Source organism: Vombatus ursinus, unplaced genomic scaffold, assembly GCF_900497805.2.
Source record: "Vombatus ursinus unplaced genomic scaffold, bare-nosed wombat genome assembly UNPS02014770.1, whole genome shotgun sequence".
Lineage (NCBI taxonomy): Eukaryota > Metazoa > Chordata > Mammalia > Diprotodontia > Vombatidae > Vombatus > Vombatus ursinus.
This window is the reverse complement of record NW_020954548.1, coordinates 34876426-34896291: the sequence shown is the minus strand read 5'-3', so window position 1 is coordinate 34896291 and position 19866 is coordinate 34876426. Positions and strand designations below refer to the sequence as shown.

Sequence of the window (19866 nt, the reverse complement as noted above, 5' to 3'; positions counted from 1 at the left end):
TGAGCTTTCCAAAGTACTTTTCTCCCATCAGACCCATGAGGCAGGATATCTTTACATCAGTGGTACAGATAAGGAAACTGAGCCTCTGAGGTTAAGTGATATCTAGGGCTGCTGACCCCTCAGGCTCATGCTCTTTCCTCTAGTTCATTCTGTAAGTTCTAACACAGTTGTGATTCCCCAGGGGCGAAAACCAGGGGTGCCCCCTCGTCTACCTTACAACCTGCCACTAACTTGCGCCTTGAGACAGTAGACACAAGAGAGTATATTGCTAGGTCAAAGAGCTATGTTACTTCTCCCCTCTGCAACATGGCTCCACCAAACCTATCCAGCCTCAGCTTCTTTTCTTCCCCAACACAACTTTTCTGCTCTAACCAAACCAGTCATTTCTCTTTGCCGTTCATCTTAACCTCAGTGCCTTTGTTTCACTCACCATAACCTTTGCTACCAGGCTCTCCCTCCTCTCCCCATCCCCAAAACCTTTAGTTTCTCACTGAAATCGCACCTCTTCCACACAAGCTTCCTTGACAGGCTCAGTTCAACGACTTTCCTTCTCTGAATTCCTCTTGTTGCTTAGTACCACAGCTGAGCACCTAATTTAATTTTTCCACGTGTTACTTTTGTCTCCCCCAACTAAACAAAATCTTTACAAAAACACGAGGGGAGGGGATGAGGAAGTGGATTTCTCTGTTCAAGCAAACTCCTCACTGTCATTGTAATTACGACAAACAACTACCATGAAAAACATTAAGAAAGAAATAATTATGGAGACCTAGAGATTTTACAGGGTTGATAATATAAAATAATACAAGCGTGGGTTTAAAAGGTGCTTACAATTCATTTAGTTTAGCCTCCCTGCCAGTGCAGGAATCCCCTTCATGGCAGCCCTGATAGGTAATTATGCTTCTTTCTGGAACATTTTCAATACCAAGTCATTCACTACCTTATAAGAAATGCCATTATAGTTTTAGACTCCTCTAATGGTTGGGTAATTCTTCCTTATAATGAGCCCAAATCTGCCAATCTATAATTTCTATCTCGATGCTCCCAGTCTTGGCCTCAAAAGTCAGAAATACATGACATCCCTGGAAAACATTTGAGGGCAGCTGTCATTGTTAGACCCACTCCCCAAATAAAAAACTTCTCTCCTAACAGTGTTTGAGTACTTACTTAAAATTCCTTAAAATATTTTCCAGACAATGTAATTTTTAATCCCCTCACCATTTTGGTCACTTACTCTCTTCTGGAAGCATCCCTTTCAACGGCAATTCTCTTATAATATGGTGCACGATACTCCAAATAGGATCAGACAAGGACAGAAGGTAAGAGGACCCCACTGTCTCCTTCATTCTGGGCACCATACTTCTATCGATAATGCCTAAAACTGTGCTCAAGTTTTTAAGTTGCCACATGAGTTCCAGCCCAGGTTTCAGTGCTATCTATCTGGCTTTCTTGACTTCCTTACATTAAAACATCAAGTTTATCTTATTTCAGCATATTTTGTGTATTTGTACATATTACGTGTCTCTTTTTAAGAGGCAGATGATGATGCAGTGGATAGAATGCTGAGCTGGAGTCCTAAGCTCAGACTGGGGAAGTCACCTAACCTTTGTTTGCCTCAGTTTCCTCAACTATAATATGGGGATAATAACAGCAGCCACCTTTTAGAATATCTCATCAAATGAGATAATATTTGGAAAAAGCACTTAGCGCATTACCTGGCACATAGCAGGTGCTATATAAATGCGTATTCCCTTCCTCCCCCAACTTCCTCTAAGATTTTTTTAGGGCCCTCACCTGTGATTCATCAGAGTAGGGAATGCTCAGTAAAGAAATATCTATCATCAAAGCATATTTTGGAGTACGTGAAACTAAGTGATTTACTCAGTGTCACAAAGCTAGCATATGACTCAAAGACGGAACTTGAAAAGTTATCTTGATTCTGAGGTGGGCTTTCTACTTACCATGTCCTCCCATCCATGCTGCCCATCCTATGCAACTCTCTCCCTTGTCCTTCTAGCCACAGAGAAGACATTCTGAGTAAGAGCACTGAAGGCAAGGACTAGGTCCTATCTATACTCTGTATTCTGCCAATGCCTGTCACAGTGCTTAGCCCATAGTAAGGTTTTAGTAAATGTCTGCTGAATTATTGACACCCATGTCAAACCTGAGTTTCCTCATTGCTATGGACTTGAACCCCCAAACAAGCTATAGACCGATGTGACAGAAAAGAGTGATTACATGGTCTCCTGGAGTTTCGTTAAATCTAATCCAAATGAGATTCCTGGGGCCCGGACACTCTAGATTTAATTCTACAGACTATCAGATCTTCCACTTCTAAAATACTATGATTGTGTGATTTATAGGAGCAGTTTAGTGCCCCTGCTAAGCACAAAACATTAAGCATAAGAGAAAATGAATAGGGAAAATGTACGTACGTGTGTGTGTGTGTGTGTGTGTATGTATGTAACAACCCAGATGAAATCTTACCAGTCAGACAAGTTTATAAAATCTAACATCACCTCCTAAGGTTAGCCCCTCATGGAGAGTCTGCTTTAAGAGGATCTGCTTATTCGCAAAGACTACTAAGCAAGTGATTCTTTCCAACTGGTATGGCTGCCACTTGTGAAATCTACCCTATGCCTAACATCCAACATGAATTAAACAAATCACTTTTCTTAAAGCCTAGGAAAATATATCTGGGAATATTTCTGTTCTGGGTTTCCCCTTAGTTCACGGAAGGTTAAATTATTTCTCGATTTCCCCTTCGCATGTTTAAAATGTGGTATCTGTGCCATTTGTACAGTTCTTAGCAATCAATCAACAAGTGTTTAGTATGTGGGCAGCACAGGGATACAAAGGAACAAACAATCCCTAACCTCAAGAAGTTTACAATCCATCAGGGGAAACAACATATACACACAAGCAAACACAAAACACTTAGAAAGTAACTTACAGTTGGGAGAGGGTATCACTAAAAGCCGTAAGCGAGAGGTGGTACTTGACTTGAACTTTAAAGGAAGATAGGTATTATAAGAGGTAGAGGTGAAAAAGGGGCACATTCTTTCCTGGGCAGCCTGGGCAAAGGCGTGGATTTGGGAGAAGGCATGCTGTATATGAGGAATAGTAAGTTGGCTGGTTTGCCTGGAAAGCAGACACCATAAAAGTACTAACATGGTAAGAAGCTTGGAAAGGTATGGTTGGAAGCCTGATTGTGAAAAGCTTTGAATGCAAAACAGAGGAGTTTCTATTTTATCTTAGAGGCAATAGGAAACACTGCAACTTTGTGAGGAGAGCAGTGACATGGTCACACCTGTCCTTTAGGAAGGTCATCTTAGCAGCTATATGGAAGATAAACTAGCTAAATTGGGGACTTGAAGCAGGAAGAACAATTAAGTGGCTATTGTACAGTCCAGGTAAGAAGTGAAAAGGCCCTGAGCTAGGGCGGTGGCTGAGTTTCCTACTTAAGGAAATGGCATATTCTCTCCAAAGTAACCAAGTTTACTGTGAACATCATGAACCATGAATGAGCACAAGAAAATTAAAGTTCTTTCTAGCCTTATTTGGCAGAATTTTGAATGGTAAAAGCTGAGTTCCTCAATATACCATAACCTCTAAGCTTTTTTGTTTGTTTTGTTTTCGGTGAGGCAATTGGGGTTAAGTGACTTGCCGAGAGTCACACAGCTAGTAAGGGTATATGTGTCTGAGGCCACATTTGAACTCAGGTCCTCCTGACTCCAGGGCTGGTGCTCTATTTACTGCACCACCTAGCTGTCCCTCTAAGTTTTTTTTTTTAAATAGGATTAATGTCCATACTCCCAATCAAGGACCTCCACCAGGCTGCTACAGTAGTCCTCAGACCTTGTTACTGCCCACATTTCATCTGTATACCTACAGCTACATTAATTAGATATTCCATAGCTACAGCTACCTAAGAAGGTTTAAAAAATGTTTAGTATAGGACCCAGGCACTCATCACCCCCTCTGTCCCAGAAAATCCAGCCCTAGCTTAAGTCCCATTGATGGGGGGACATTTTATAATCCAAGATTCACTCAACAAGATATAAGAAGAGGAGCTAAGGAACAATCTGAGAGTTTTAAATGCAGTTACTTTAACTTTCTGTGATCAGTTCTTGACAAAAATCATCTGAAAACACAACAAAGTGAAATGCTACAAGAGCACCCCAACCCTTTGAGATACTGGTGATAGAAAGTCACAACCTCCCAGACTGTCTGGTAGGCAGAAAAACAAACAGGCAGGATTCAACAGGCAGAGTCACAGACACTTGGAGTGAAAGAAAAGCAAAAAGTGAGATTGCCAAAGCTTACAGAGACACCCAACGATGACCCACTGGAATGACTAAGAATGTAAATCTGCAATTTGGCAAAGATTCAAGGATTAAACCGATTTACAACAGACTAAGAAAGTGAGGGCAAGCAGGTACTCAGGCACCTCCCACTTGCCTTATTCTTGGCTGAGTTAGAAAGAACACACAAATTCTATATCGCTCAACTACCTTGCTGCTGGCCATCTGCAGTCTCAGCAGGTCAGACTGGAATACTTCCATCAGCCAGTTCTTATAAGGACGTAAGCAAACACCATAGATATGTGACAGGAAGTAAATGTACTTTCAAGCTTATAAAACCAAGTTTTCTGACCACAACACTAAGGACTGGAAACCCCTCTAGCAACAGCAAGCCCACGCCAACAGAGCAGCCTGTGTGCTTGGTGCGGGACTGCCAAACTCGGAAGGAAGACACAGCTCACACACAAACAGATTCAGCTGAACCACATAAAAAAGAATGTGATTGGGTGAAAGGAAGTAGAGAGAGCATCCTACACTTTCCAGACTCTCAGATAAGAGGAGATGGCATGATGAAGTGGTAAATATGCTGGATTTGGAGTCCAAGGATCCAGGTTCAAGTCCTGACTGCCATTTATTTCACCAGGGACTTTGGAAAAGTCACTTCACCTCTCTAGGCCTTATTTTCCTCAAATGTAAAATGAAAGTGTTGGAATGAATGAAGCCTTTATTAAGTACTTTCTATGTGCAAAGCACTGGGAATACAAATTGTAAATTAAGACAATCCCTTCTCTCAAAGAGCTCACATTCTAATGGGGAAGATGACACTCAAGGAAGGTTTCAGCTTCAAGTCAGATAGAAAGACACTTTAGTTGGGAATCAATGAAAAAAAAAAAAGGAAAGAGGCCCCACAATACAAGATCCCAAACTAGAGTATAAAGCTGCAATCATCAAAACAATTTGGTGCTAGAGAAGAGACAGAGTGGTTGATCAATGGAACAGATGGAAGTATACCACATACAGAAGCAAATGAGCACAGTACCCCCGTATTTGATACACCCAAAGATCAAGTTACGGTATATGAATGTGATGGAATACTATTTGTTCTGTAAGAAATGACGAAGGGGATAGTTTCAGAAAAATCTGGGAAGATCTGTATGAACTGATCCATCTACTGGGGCAAGAACTTACCAACAAAAACTGCAACAGAAAAATGGAAAACAGCCTGGCAAAAACTAAACAGAGATCAACATCTCACACCACACCCCACGATAATCTCAAAATGGGTATATGATTGAGACATAAAAGTGCTATCATAAACGAGTAAGTGGAGCATGGAAGAAACTCCCTATCAGAACTATGGGATAGATGAATAGTTCATGAACAAGAGAAGTTCAAGGAAAAGAAAATGAATAATTTTGACAATGTAATATCAAAGTTTCTGCACAAGCAAACCAATGCTGCTAAAATCAGAAGCAGAAAATTGAGGGGAAAAAATCTTTGTAACAAGTTTCTCTCATAAAGTTCTCATTTCCCAAATATATAACGAACTGATCTAATTTATAAGAATGAGAGCCATTCCCCAACTGATAAATGGTCAAGGGATATAAACAGACAGTTTTCAAAGGAAAAAAAAATCAAAACTATCAATAGATACAATAAAAATGTCTAAATCACAATAATTAGAGAAATGCAAATTAAAACAGCTCGGATATACCATTTCACACTCATCATATTAGTTAAGATGAAGAAAAGGAAAACAACAGATGCTAGAAGGGATATGGGAAAATAGGTACACTAATGAACTGCTGGTGGAATTGTGAACTAGTCCAATCATTCTGCAAAGAAATTTGGAACTATGCCCAAAAAGCTATTGAACTGTGCATACGCTCTTTGACTCAGCAATACCACTACTAGGTCTATACCCCAAAAAGATCGAAGAAAAAAGAAAAGCACCTATTTGTATAAAAATCTATAGCAGCTCTTTTTGTGAAAGCAAAGCAACTGAGGGGATGTCCATTAATTGAGGAATGGCTGAATAAGTTATAGTATATGAATGAGACAGAATATTATTTTGGGGGCAGGTAGGTGGCATAGTGGATAGAGCACCCACCCTGGAGTCAGGAGGACCTAAGTTCAAATCCAGCCTCAGACACAACATTTACTAGCTGTGTGACCTTGGGCAAGTCACTAAATCCCAACTGTCCCCCCCCCAAAAAAAGAATATTATTTATAGTGTAAGAAATTATGAAGGCAATGGCTTCAGAAAAACCTGGGAAGACTTGTATGAACTGATACAAAATGAAGTGAGCAGAATCAGGAGAACAGTTTACACAGTAACAGCAATTACGTAAAGATAATCTACTATGAAAGACATAGTAATTCTCATCAACACAATGACTCACCACAATTCCAAAGGACTCATGGTGAAAAATGATGCCCACCTCCAGAAAGAGAATTGATGGAAATATAATGCAAATTGAAGCATATTTTTTTCTGTTTCTTCTTCATTTTTTGGGGGGGGGTGGGTTGGAGGGTGGCCTAGGCTGACCCGCCTGTATTGTGTATGACAGGTTGGCTGCTGGTGGGGATGGAAGGTTCCTTCTCTGCAGGATTTGTTTCCCCAGGTGATGACTGTGAGGGGTAGGCTGGAAACAGCAGGTGTTGCCATTTCCAGGGCTCCTGTGCCTATGGGCCATTGGTTGCAGCTCATGAGCAGTTGTTGCTGGTGGTGATGAGGAAGGGTGGCTCCCTCTCCACAATGATTTGTCCCCTCATTGATTGTTCTAAGGGCTAGGCTGGAAACAAGGCTGATGGTTTAGATTTAGAAGGTACTGTTGCTCCCAAGGCTCTTGGAATCAGAGTCCTGGGCTATCTGAAGAGAGAAGGTGGTCAAGGTCATGATGGTGGTTTGATTTGTCTGGTACTTCTGCCCTTCTCTCTCAGGGTGTGTCTTGCTGACTCAGAGATGACTTCTAAAGTCCTTGATAGCTCTAAATGAATGAATCTGTGGGTTCAAGAGTCTATCTATCGTAATTATGTTACCCATCACTAACCATTAGGTAAAAGTATTTTTGTTACAATGGATAACCACCCACCTCATATATCACAGAAATCCCCAAATAATGTGAAACAAGTCTTTTCTGAAAAAAAAAAAAACCAAAAAACCAAAAAAACAAAACAAAAAAAAACTAGTATAAATTATTCTAGTCACTCCTAAAAACTGGGTTTTAACACAATGCCAACACCCTCACGGGAAAAGGTCACATAACTCTGGTCTTGTGGTTTTTGTACAATAAACTTCAGTCTCACAGAGTCTTCTGCTACTCCTGTTTCCAAAACTGAAATTAGAAATGAGCAATGGAGCAATAAGGTGGACAACAGAGGAAGGATGTTGTATACATGCAAAGGTCAGAACCATAATGCAATGGTGGAAGGTACTCTGACCACCCCAGACTTTGCATCAAACAACCTGAGTTCAAGCCTCTGAGTTCAAGATCCAACACTCACCAACTAAGTCAACCTGAGCAAGTCACTTCCCCTTAATCAGCCTCAGTTTCCTCAACTAAAAAACGTGGCGATAGTGTTATTTCTTGAACAGACTAACAGGTTTGTCTTGGGGGGGGAAACTCGGTAAACAGCAAAGCTCAATACAAATGTGAATACTATTTTTAAATTTTGAACTCAACACCAAATAAAACGAATATTTCTATATAGGAAGTAAAACAGAAATAAAAAGTTGCACATGAAATTGCACATCTCTATTACGTAAACCTTGCTCTTCCTTTTAAGTAGACGATAAATTGCTATTAATGGAAATAATGCTATGTCAGCTGGAGTTTTTTGGTAAGGAAGGAGATTTACCAATAAAAGGTGTTCAGCCTACCTCTAATGCTGAAGGGGAAAAAGACCCACCAGGTACTATCTATGTGGCTTAATTTGATTTCTACTGACTGAACACAAAAAAGGCACATAGTACTGGCTCTGACTTCCCTCAATTCCTTCTTCTCTTCATGGTAAGAGAAGAGCTGCTTCAAGCTAGTTTATCCATTCCCTTCTGCCTTCTTTTTTCCCACCTCTCCAAATTACTGCATCTTTAATTTCTACCCATCCTTCAACCCTCAGCTCACATGCTGCCACCACCTCCTCCACCAAGGCTTCCTTAACTCACACCCAAAGTAATCCAGATTTCCTTATGCCTATATGATGAACACCTAGTGCCTTTCCTAGGCACTGATCCTATACTATTTTCTACCACAATTTCTAGGCGATTTATGTAGGATTCATGTCCCATTACCAAAACGTGAGCTCAAGAGGACAAGGAGAATGAACACCAACCACAAGTACTTAATCAGAGGTCTCCAATCGTCTGTGTTGTGGGCAGACATCACACTGTGAGACTGGATATACATTCATTTCCCATCACCTACCCATAGTGCTTGCTTACACCTTTATAAAAAACGTTAGTTGAATGCACAAATGAACAAATCTTTCACACTTTTGGCTCCTATCATCCCACACGGTGGCAGACAGTTTTATTTGTCTGAGCTGTTTGACTGGAATATGCTCCAGAAGGGAGTCATTTCTCAAGGGAGAGGTAGCCAGGGATTGGAGACTACTGGGGTGAGACCCACTGCAACCAGCCATCCCAGGTTCCCCCAGACACATTAAGAGCCTATGAAGTATTTCAAAGTACCCAAAGATTCCCTGAACCACTCCAAAAAGACAGCTTAAGCTGTTTTTCTTTTAACTGCTAGGTCACAGAATTAGACTTAGGGCCAGAAAAGACCCTTCAAGGTCACCTAGTTCAACAATCTCATTTTACAAATAAGGAAACAGGCCCTGACAGCTTAAGTCACTCCCTTGAAGGCGCAAAGATACTGAGCAGCAGAGCTGAGATTTGAACCCACGTCTTCTGATTCCAAATCTAGTACTCTTTCCACTTCACTTCGCCTCTCTAAAATGCAGGTTTTCTTAATGTCATCTAATACAATCACCTCTTTTTACTGATGAGAAAATGGATGCCCAGAGAAGGAAAGAGATGTGACCAAACTCACACAGCAAATGGAAGGGATGGAATTTGAACTCAAGTCCTTACTCTCCAGCTGTGATATTCTTTCCACTGCAAGATGCCCACTCCCTAAGGCTCATTAAAACCAAGCCATGTCTTTCAGATCCAACATTTTCTGCTTTAGAAAAATAGCACAGATGCCAACCTCCTTCTGGCCTTCTTTGTTTGTTTTAAAATACAAGGTGTTTACTCTCCTTGTGGTTTCTTCATTTTAAAGGGGAGTGGGGGGAGGGTCAGTCTCTAACCCTTCTTCCCTTTTCTAGTCTAACAAACTTATGGTGCCATTGCCACAAAGCCAGGCAGGCAATCTTCAAAAGGCATACACTGCTCTACCCTCTCGACGCATAAAGCTGGGGACAAAGTCTGAAATGGTGTCTGAGTCAATTCTATTCAGTTCACATTTTCTCTGCTTTTCTCCTCATTGACAATGCCAGGCACAGAGACCACAGGTCTTGGGCAAGAGGCTTCCCAGAAAACATATTGTATAGGCTGATTCTGAAGCTTCCCTTTCTGTTGATAAACTGACTGCCACCACTATTAGATTCAGTGAGTAGCTCAGAAAGTGTCTGTCATTGCAGTACTCCTCCAGCTGAAAGCAGGTATGCTTCAGAAATGCAAAATTGTGTTCATAGGAACAGGAATCAAGACTGGAGATTTCACTGGTATGGGGAAGCACTAGGGAAGAAGACTCCATCCAATGAAGGTCAGCAACTTACAGATCTAGGGAGATACCGGGGGCACCAAGAGGTTAATTTACACAGCCTCACACAGATGAACTGCGTCAGAGCAGGGCATAAAGCAGTGTCTTCCTGGTTGAGGGCCAGCCCTCTGACCATTCTGCTACACAGTCCTTCTATCAGAGATGAGTCTGAGACAATTTGTTTATATGTCAGTTCAGTTACCTTGTGCTAAAATAAGTTTGCACAGTTTCACCAGTGAACTGTTGAGAACAGGCTCTTTCAAAACCAGCCAATTCCTGGTTTTCTCTGCTAAAGGAAAAGGGGAGCAGGAAGCAAATGGTGTTCAAGGAGAGATGTAGATTTCACTTCAGCCATGAATTTCAACCAGTTCCCACATCAGTTGTTGTAGCATGATTTAAATACAAACTTTCCACTTGAATACTGGATATTTCCCATCACTTATCTTGAAAACCAACAGCTAGAAAAGTTAAGCGCGTAATTCAGAGAATATGAACTTCCTACCAACACAGAGAACAAAGGGTAAAGAGAGTTTTGGAAAAGGCTTTACTATAAACTTCAAATGTAAATTATGGTGCTAAAAACTACTCCCATGAAACCCTTTCTTCTTAATCATAAATTGTCTATGATAGGGTGTGTAGGATTGAATTTCTAGTTATCTGAGAAAACTGTCACTCTTCCAAAGCATAAGTAGGCTGATTGATTTTTTTTTTCCCCTTTGGCTTTGGTCTTTGATCAAAGGCAGTTTAAAAACCACATATGTAGCAGCAGGAGAGATAAACACAAGGCATGGATATCACAAGCTAGTATACCAGGACCCAGCTACCAATGATTGCTAAACTTTAAGACCTCGTTAGCCAGAACCAATCAAAAGGTACTACCAAACCAAGTCAGAGAGAGCACCATTCTATAATATTATCCAATCATTTACTATACAGACTGAAAGGACATGCTAAGGAATCCTCAAAACTCCTAAAAATGTTTTCTTTTTTTTCCCCATATATTCCAAAGGAAGAGAACTGAGTATTGTTGGTGTAAACACCCTGCATTTTTGTACCTATCCCTGTGAAAATATGACAGAAAACTGAATTCCATTAGGTCATTTTCTTTTTCAAATTTTTTATTGACATCTTATTTTTACATCACCTTTATTTCCAAATATAGTACTACTCCGCCCCAAACAAAGACAAACAAAAAAGGGAAATGAAAGCAAATTCAGCAAAATCAAACAAACACATCAACCAAGTCTAACAATATATGGAATGTACCACACCTACAATCCCCTGCTTTGTAAAGCAAAGAGGGAAATGAATTTTCTCATCTTCACTATTTTCACTAAAATAAAAAACTCTTAGTTTCAAACTGTTACTCTCACCTGGAATAATTTTTTTTTGAACCATATTCTAGCAATGCCGGTTAAGTCAATCAGTAGATAAACATTTATTAAGGGCTAACTATGTGCCAGATACTGTAATAAGTGCTTTGGAAACCAAGAAAGAAAATTACAGTCCCTGCTCTCACAGAGCTCACAATCTAGTGGGGTTGACAAGAGGTAAACAACTATGTACAAACAAGATATGTACAGGATAAATTGGAGACAATTCGAAAAGGGAAGGCACAAGAACTAGGAGGGACTGTGAAAGGCTTCCTACAGAAGGTGGGATTCTAGCTGGGGCATGAAGGAGGCCAGGAGGCCTCCTCAAGAGGGAGCACCATCCATGCATGCCAGTGAGCAAGGGAAAATATCCAAAGCCAGAAGATGAAATGTTTTCTTCAAAGAACTGCAAGACGGCTAGTGTCACTGAATCAAAGACTATGTATCCAGGTATAAGACAGGGAAGGCAGGGGAGGACAAGGTTATGAAGGGCTTTGAATATCAAACAGTATTTTATATTTGATATTGCAGGTGACTGATAGGGAACACTGGAGTTTATTGAGTTGGGAGAGGGGGGTGATTTGTGGTCAGATCTGCAATTTAGGAAAATCACTTCGGTGGCTGAGTGGAGAATGGACTGGAGTGGAGAGAGGCTTGTGACAGACAGACTAACCAACAGGTTTTTGCAATAGTCCAAGGAAGGGGTGGGGAACCTGTATCCTGGAGGCCACATATGGCCCTCTAGGTCCTCAAGTGTGGCCCTTTGACTGAATCCAAACTTCACAGAACCAATCCTCTCAATAAAAGGATTTGTTCTGTAAAACTTAGGCCTCAGTTAAAAGGCTGCACCCGAGGACCTAAAAGGCTACATGTGGCCTCAAGGCTGCAGGTTCTCCACCCCTGGTCCAAGGAGATGAGGGACTGAAGCAAGGTGGTGGCAGTATCAGAGGAGGGAAGGGGGCAATTTTGAGAGATGTAACAAAGGTAAAATCGAAAGATTTTGGCAGCAGATTGGATATGGGATAAGAGAGTGAAAAGCCGAGGATGACACCTAGATTATAAACCTGAGGGGTTGGGAGGATAGTTCTACTCTCAACAGTGAAAGAAAAGTCTGGAATAAGTGTGGATGGTTTGGGGAGAACAATTATAGTTTCATTTTGGATATACTGAGTTTAAGGTATCTATAGGACATCCAAATCAAGATATCTAATAGGTAAGTGGAGATGTAAGGTCAAAAGAAACGTTTAGGGTTGAATAAGTAGATCCTGAAAGTCATCTATATAAATATAACTGTCTCCATGGGAGTTGATGAGATCACCCAGTGAAATAATATAGAGGGAGAAAAAAAAGAGGGCCTAGGACAGAGCCCTGTAGGGTGGGGATGAGGAGCAGATAGGTGAGGAAAAGAGGAGAGCAGCAACCCCAAAACCTAGAGAGAAGTAAGTATGAAGGACAAGAGGATGATCAACAGTGTCAAAAGGCTCCAGAAAGGCCAAGAAGGGTGAGGATTGAGAAAAGGTCATTGGATTCAGCAATTAAGAGATCATGGTAAGTTTGGAGGAAGTTTCAGCTGAATGATGAGATCAGAAGCCAGAATGTAAAAAGAGAATGCAGATTAAGTGAGAGAGCGGAGGTAAACAGAGGTGGCAATATGCTGAGGGAAAAAGGATGGAATGGGATCACATGTGATGTAGAGGGGTTTGTTTTGCCAAGAAGGGCTACCTCATTTTGTGAGGTAAGGGTGAAAGAGGAGATAGTGGCAAAAGGCATCTGGGTGATTTGAAATAAGGAGAAGGGGAGAAAAGGGAGCTCTTTTTTTTTTTTAATTTTCACATTAGTCATGTTGTAAAGAAGAATTAGAATCAATAGGAGGAACCACGAGAAAGAAGAAACAAACAAAAAAAAGAGCAAATAGTATGCATTCAGATCTGCATTCAGACTCCATAGTTCTTTCTCTAGATGTGGATAGCATTTTCCATCATGAAATTTTTGGAGATGTCTTAGATCCTTGCATTGCTGAGAAGGACTAAGTCTATCAACGTTAGTCATAGCACAACGTGACTATTACTGTGTACAACGTTTTTCTGGTTCTGCTCACTTCACTCGGCATCAGACCATACAAGACTTTCCAGATTTTTTTTGAAGTCTTCCTGCTCATCATTTCTTATAGCACAACCACAACTTGTTCAGCCATTCCCCAATTGATGGGCATCCCCTCATTTTCCAATTCTTGGCCACCACTAAAAGAGCTGCTATAAATATTTTTGTACATGTGGGTCCTTTTCCAATTTATGATCTCTTTGGGATACAGACCTAGAAGTAGTAAGGCTGGATCAAAGGGTATGGACAGTTTTATAGCCGTTTGGGCATAGTTCCAAATTGAGGAGCTCTTTTCTTTGTCAGTAAAATATGAGGTAAGGTTCTCTGAGAGGGTTGGGGGAGAAGGACCCATGCGAAGTTTCAGGAGGGATGAAAAGGTTTGGAAGAGCAGCTGTGATGAATGGGATAGTGAGTTAATTATCAAAGTGTAAGGACTGCTTAACATCAGTGAGGGCCCAATTGAGGTTATGTAACATAAATCTGAAGTGGACCCTGGCAGAACTGTTAAATGATTTTCTCCAATTCCATTCAACAGCACATGTGTGGGAGCAAAGATACTGGATGGTAGGAATGATCCAAGGCTCAGGCCTGGCAGGGCCCAATCGGTGATATTAATAAGGGAGCAAGGGACTCAAGAGAAGACAGTGGAGATTTTAAGTGGTTCACCAAAGGGTCGACATGGAGAAAGGAGGATAGTGTAGCTAATGCAGGGGCCTGGGAGAGAACTAAGGCAAGCATATGCTCTACAACTTAGTTTTAAGAGAGCCAGAATCAAACAGCTAATATTTGTAAGGGGCAGGACCTGATCTCAAGGCTCTCTAGCCGCTATACTATACCATTTCTCAAAAAAATGCAATACCCCTTAAAAAAAATGAATGTTTACATGTAGCAACTATCCAACCAAAGAAAAGTCACTTAGTTGGAAGATCTGACAAGATCACTTAAAGCTACTTTAAGTCTTAATTAGTAAAACGTCAAGGAAAGAAATTTGATCCATGTGATGATCACAAGACCAGAAAATAATCACAACTTCAAGCTAACTCAACATTCTCATAAAAACCAAATACTTTTAACTCTCCTAGCTACTATGAACTTCTCCTTTCCCCTCAACTGTTACAGAAATCTCATAAAATCAATCTCCCCAAGCATGTTCACACCATCTCCCCCATTTTTCCAACTAAAGAAAGGGTTGGGGGGGGGGCAGGCAGCTAGGTGGCACAGTGAATAGAGCACTGGCCCTGGAGTCAAGAGGACCTGAGTTCAAATCCAGCCTCAGATGCTTGACAGTTACTAGCTGTGTGATCCTGGGCAAGTCACTTAACCCCAATTGCCTCAACCCCCCCCCAAAAAAGAGGGGCACAGAAAAGGGAAGTGAGTTTCCCAAAGTTGCACAATGAATTATTAGTTAAACCAAAACCTAGGTCTCCTGACCTCCAGTTTGGTGTTCTTCTCACTACACCCTACTTGCCTCTATTCAAGGCACTACAACCATACCATCTTCTGAATCCTTTACCCTATCTTTCTTAAAAGATTTAGTTAAGAATTATGTTGAGTCATGTGTCAAGGGTCCTAGCACCAGATCTGAGAAGGTAGCATGTTGAATATAGTAAATAAGCATATATTGGCCCCTAAGTGTCAGTCAAAAAACATTTATGAAACACCTACTGTGTCAGGCACTGGCAGACACAAAGACAGGAGGAGATACAAAGAAAGTCCAAAAAAAGGATCCCTGCCCTCCAGAAAGGAGACAATGGGAAAGTAATAAAGGATAAATAGGAAGTTATCTTAGGGGAAGTGAGAAGGGGGGTCCAGCTGGGAGGAGAAGGAGAAGGAAGCTGGGAAAGTCTTCTGGAAGGTGAGCTTTGAGCTGAGTCTTGAAGGAATCTAGGGATGCTAGGAGGTAGAGGAGATGAGGAAGAGCATTTATAGGCAGGAGGGAGTGCTAGCTTTGTGTCAAGCACTGCACTGGAAAAGCCCTTGATGGGCAGCCAGAACGTTTGAGTCCTAGAACCAGTTTTGCCACTGATTCACTGTGTGACCTCGAGCAAGTCACCTCCTCTCTGTTTCTTTTGATATGAGGCACTTGGGCTAAATTATGTGAGCGGTAGGTGTGGCGGAGTGGAAAAGGAATGAGGTTTGCAGTCAGGGATCTGGGTTAAAATCCTGATTCTGTTCCTTCCCCTGGTCGCCTGGAGCAGCAAGTCAGCCTCCCTGGTCCCCAGTTCCGAATCTGCAAATCTGACATTACACTAATGATTTTAAAGCCGGGAATGTCACCCAATGATCTTGACCAGCAGGGAAGGGAGAAGAGGGGAGGGGAGGGGAGGGGAAGGAAAGGAAGGGGAGCGGAAGGTAAAGGCGGGGAGGGGACGTCTGCTGTTCTGCTTCCCCAGCAGACAAGCGGGCGGCCGTCCCGCTCACCCTCAGTCCCTAAGGAGAGAGAGCCCCGGTGCGAAGTAGGAAGGCGTGAGGACTACGAGATCAGAGAAAAAGAGGCTGGGGTCCTGGCCGCCCCCAAGCCGCCTGCGTTCAGGGGTCGCCCGCGCGGCCCGGGCGGCGTCCTCACCTGCTGAGCTGCTGCCGGCCCGGCCCCGTTCAGCAGCGGTGTGCTCTCCCCGTGCAGCTCCGAGAGCGGCGGCTGCGGCCTCCGAGGCACCGTCGCCTCCGCCTCGTCGTGGTCGCGGCCCGACCATGACACCTTTTTGGAGACGTTGGCCATGCCGGGGCTGAAATCAGCGGCCCCGAAGCGTCCCAGGGAAGCCGGCGGCCAATAGAGCCGGGAGACAGGGACAGTCTCCAGCAGCTGTTTGTTCACATGACCCGGCAGGGTTAAAGCATCCCGTGACTGCGCTACGGTGGCCGATGTGAGAACAAGAAACAACGGCAGCAGAGCCTTCTGGGAGTTGTAGTTCAAGTACAGGCACACCTTTTCTTCCCTCCAGACCCAGGCGAAGGCGCAATCCTGGAAGCCTCTTTGAGGAGTGGATGCCATGATCACTATCCCTTGCCTCCACGAAGGAAAGTCATAGATAGCCCTGACACTGTTGCGGTCTGAGATGTAGAGACCCTTCAAAGACTGGAGTACTGGACAGGGTCGTCTAGAATGAATTCACAGGCTCAAGCATTCTTTGAGTCCAGTTGGTAAAGATTTATTGTTATGCTATATAGTGGGCAAGGATTCTTTTTTTTATTGATTTATTTTAATTTATCGACACTCATTTCCATAAGCTTTTGAGTTTTAAATTTTTCTCCCCCTCGCTCCTCACCTCCCTTCCCAACACGGTCGCAATCTGATATAGGCTATACATATACATTTCTATTAAACATATTTTCACATTCGTGATGTTGTACGGAAGAATTATAACCAATAGGAAGAACCACAAGAAAGAAAAAACAAAACACGACAGAAGAAAAAAAAATAGCAAATAGTATGTTTCATCTGCATTCAAACTCCATAGTTATTTCTCTGGATGTGGATAGCATTTTCTATCACGAGACCTTTGGAGATGTCTTAGATCCTTGCATTGCTGAGAAGGACTACGTCTATCAAAGTTAGTCATTGAACAACTTGGTTGTTACTGTGTACAACGTTTTTCTGGTTCTGCTCACTTCACTCAGCATCAGACCATACAAGTCTTTCCAGGTTTTTCTGAAGTCTGCCTACTCATCATTTCTTATAGCACAATAGTATTCCATTACATTCATATACCACAACTTGTTCAGCATTCCCCAATTGATGGGCATCCCCTCAGTTTCCAATTGTTTGCCACCACAAAAAAGAGCTGCTATGAATATTTTTGTACATGTGTGTCCTTTTCCCATTTGTGTGATCTCTTTGGGATACAGGTGGGCAAGGATTCTTAAGGAACCTGCAAGAGACTGAGGATGGAACTGGGGTTTATATGGAAAAGAGCATGGGAAAGGAATGCCAGGGATACTAATTAGGTAATCTAAAAGTCCAGGTGTCTTTGGGAGCCATGGATGGGAACGTATAGGGAGTATACCAGACAGGGAGGTAGATGTCAGAGGATCTTGGGAGTCTGGCAGAAGGAAGAGTCCCTGAGCCAGCCAGGGACAAAAACTCTTTGGACAGGACAAGACACCCCTCTCTTCTCTGTCCTGATTAGCAACAAGGAAAAGTTTTCTCAAAAGACAGGAGCTTACTAAGGAATTGGGAGGCTTCCAGAGACATGATCTTAGGGCTGGGGGCAGCCCAGCACTCTCTCATCCAGCTTTGTGTAACTGCACCAGGAAGAGAGATAAGTGTTTTGCTGAGGCTCACTCATGAGTAATTGTTAGGGACAGTGTCTTGGGCTGGGGGAAAACTGCCAGGGATAGTGTTTCTGAGGCCACGGAGAAATTGGGGTCCAAGCACAGGCACCCAAGCTCCCCATCAACACAATGTGCAGATGGAAGAAAGCACATAGGGCAGGTCACTCCCTTTTAAAGATTCACAAAGTCAGTTGCTCTTCCTGTCGATTTGTCATCTTAAAGTCCGAACCTTTTGGTGCTGATTCCATGTCCCCAGAAGTTGTCATTGGAGTTCAGATACAGTCTCTAGGATGGCCCCCATAGGCCCATTCCTCCTGTGTTCCATAGGCTGCAACCCCTGCTATGTATGTACACATAGATTTTTTTGACCAGTACCATGATTTCATTTAGCGTAGGGACTCCCTATATAGGGACCAATGTAGATGGATACTGTTTCACAGGTAAACACACAGATGACACCATTTGTTGGGCAGGAGAACACAGAAGGGCTCCTAAAACTAATAGCTGTTCTAGCACAGGTTTGCTTTTGATCTGGTCAGACAGGAAAACAGCTTCAGAAGGGTTAAATAAGTTTACTTTATTCTAATCTAGTCTTCTCAAAAGGAGTTGCTGATAATGGGAGCACCAACTGCTACAGCATTCCCTAATCACGCTTCTCGAAGAGGCAGGCAAAAATAGGAGTATAATTCCTCATACCCTAAGCCTCAATGGAGGCTGATTGAGGCAAATACAGATTCCTCCCAAGCCTCAATGGGGGCCTATCGAGACAGGTACACATATTCCTCTATGCATTACCCAAATCCTAAAATGGGTTCCCCACTCACTGACCAGTGCCCGCTTGCTTCATAGGGCAACAGACAAAGAAGACATATTGCCAACAATAGCCTCACAAGTTAATTTTAATAACATTGTCATGACCTAGCACGGTATATTATGTCATCCCTATATCTCACCGAGCAAGCATGGTGGTGATGTTTTCAAGCATAATTCATGGGAAATATTATCTAGTATCCTGAAACTATTATCTAAAAAGAATAACAAAATCCTCCTTACACACACTAAAATTCACCTTTATCACAGATACCTTCTCTGAAACTTAAGAGTCTTACAGAGTTCCTGGGGGCACTAGGAAAGTGAAGTGACTCTCCCAGAGTCAGTAGGCCATTATGTCAGGGTCAGCACTTTAAATTATCTTTTCCTGATTCTGAGGTGAGTTCTCTATCTACTCCACTAAAGCCTTTCAGAAGTAACTATACCACTTAACTATATACAATCTTACATTATTGTGTATGTTCAAATGAAATAATGTATATAAAGTGCTTTGTGAGAACTCAAAGTGCTATTTAAAATGCCAGCTATTATTATTCATATAAAATATATCTTGTTTTTGCAACTAGACTGCAAGATCCTACAAGGTAGAAACAATGTGTTTTCTATTTCCTTTAGCACCTAGCATACAGTAGGAGCTCAATAAGTACTTGCTAAATTAATGAATGAACAGGGAGGCGTTTTTAAAAATTTATTACTTATTTTTAACATTCATTTTTAAAAAATCTTGAGTTCCAAATTCTCTCCCTCCCTTCTATCCCTCCTGCCCACATTGAGCAATGTGATATCAATAATATATATGAAATCATGCAAAACATATTTCCATATTAGCTGTTGCAAAAAGAAAAGCAAGAAAAATAAAGTGAAAAAATTATGCTCCAATCTGCACTCACAGTTCATCAGTTCTGGAGGTGCATAGTATTTTTCATCATGGTTCCTTTGGAATTGTCTTGATCATTGTATTGATCAGAGTAGCTAAGTATTTCACAGCAGATTATCATTACAATATTGTTGTAAATGATTGTAAAACATTCTCCCGGTTCTGCTCACTTCACTTTTCATCAGTTCCTATAAGTCTTCCCAGGTTTTTCTGAAGCCATCCTGCTCATCATTTCTTATAGCACCACAGTTTTCTATCACAATCATATACCACAACTTGTTCAGCCATTGATTGGCATTGATGGGCATCCCTTCAATTTCCTATTCTTTTTTTTTTTTTTT

The 19866-nt window shown here is 41.9% G+C and overlaps 1 protein-coding gene across 1 annotated transcript in view; it reads right to left on the bottom strand.

Annotated features, from left to right (window-relative positions):
- The window catches only part of CLCN7 (chloride voltage-gated channel 7), a 60188-nt gene extending 43827 nt beyond the window's left edge, over positions 1 to 16361 (bottom strand). The window contains exon 1 of the mRNA XM_027862791.1: positions 16112 to 16361. Coding sequence (XP_027718592.1) covers positions 16112 to 16264 — 153 coding nt within the window. The 5' untranslated portion in view covers positions 16265 to 16361. The remainder of the gene's footprint in view (positions 1 to 16111) is intronic.
- Between the last annotated feature and the right edge of the window lie 3505 nt (positions 16362 to 19866).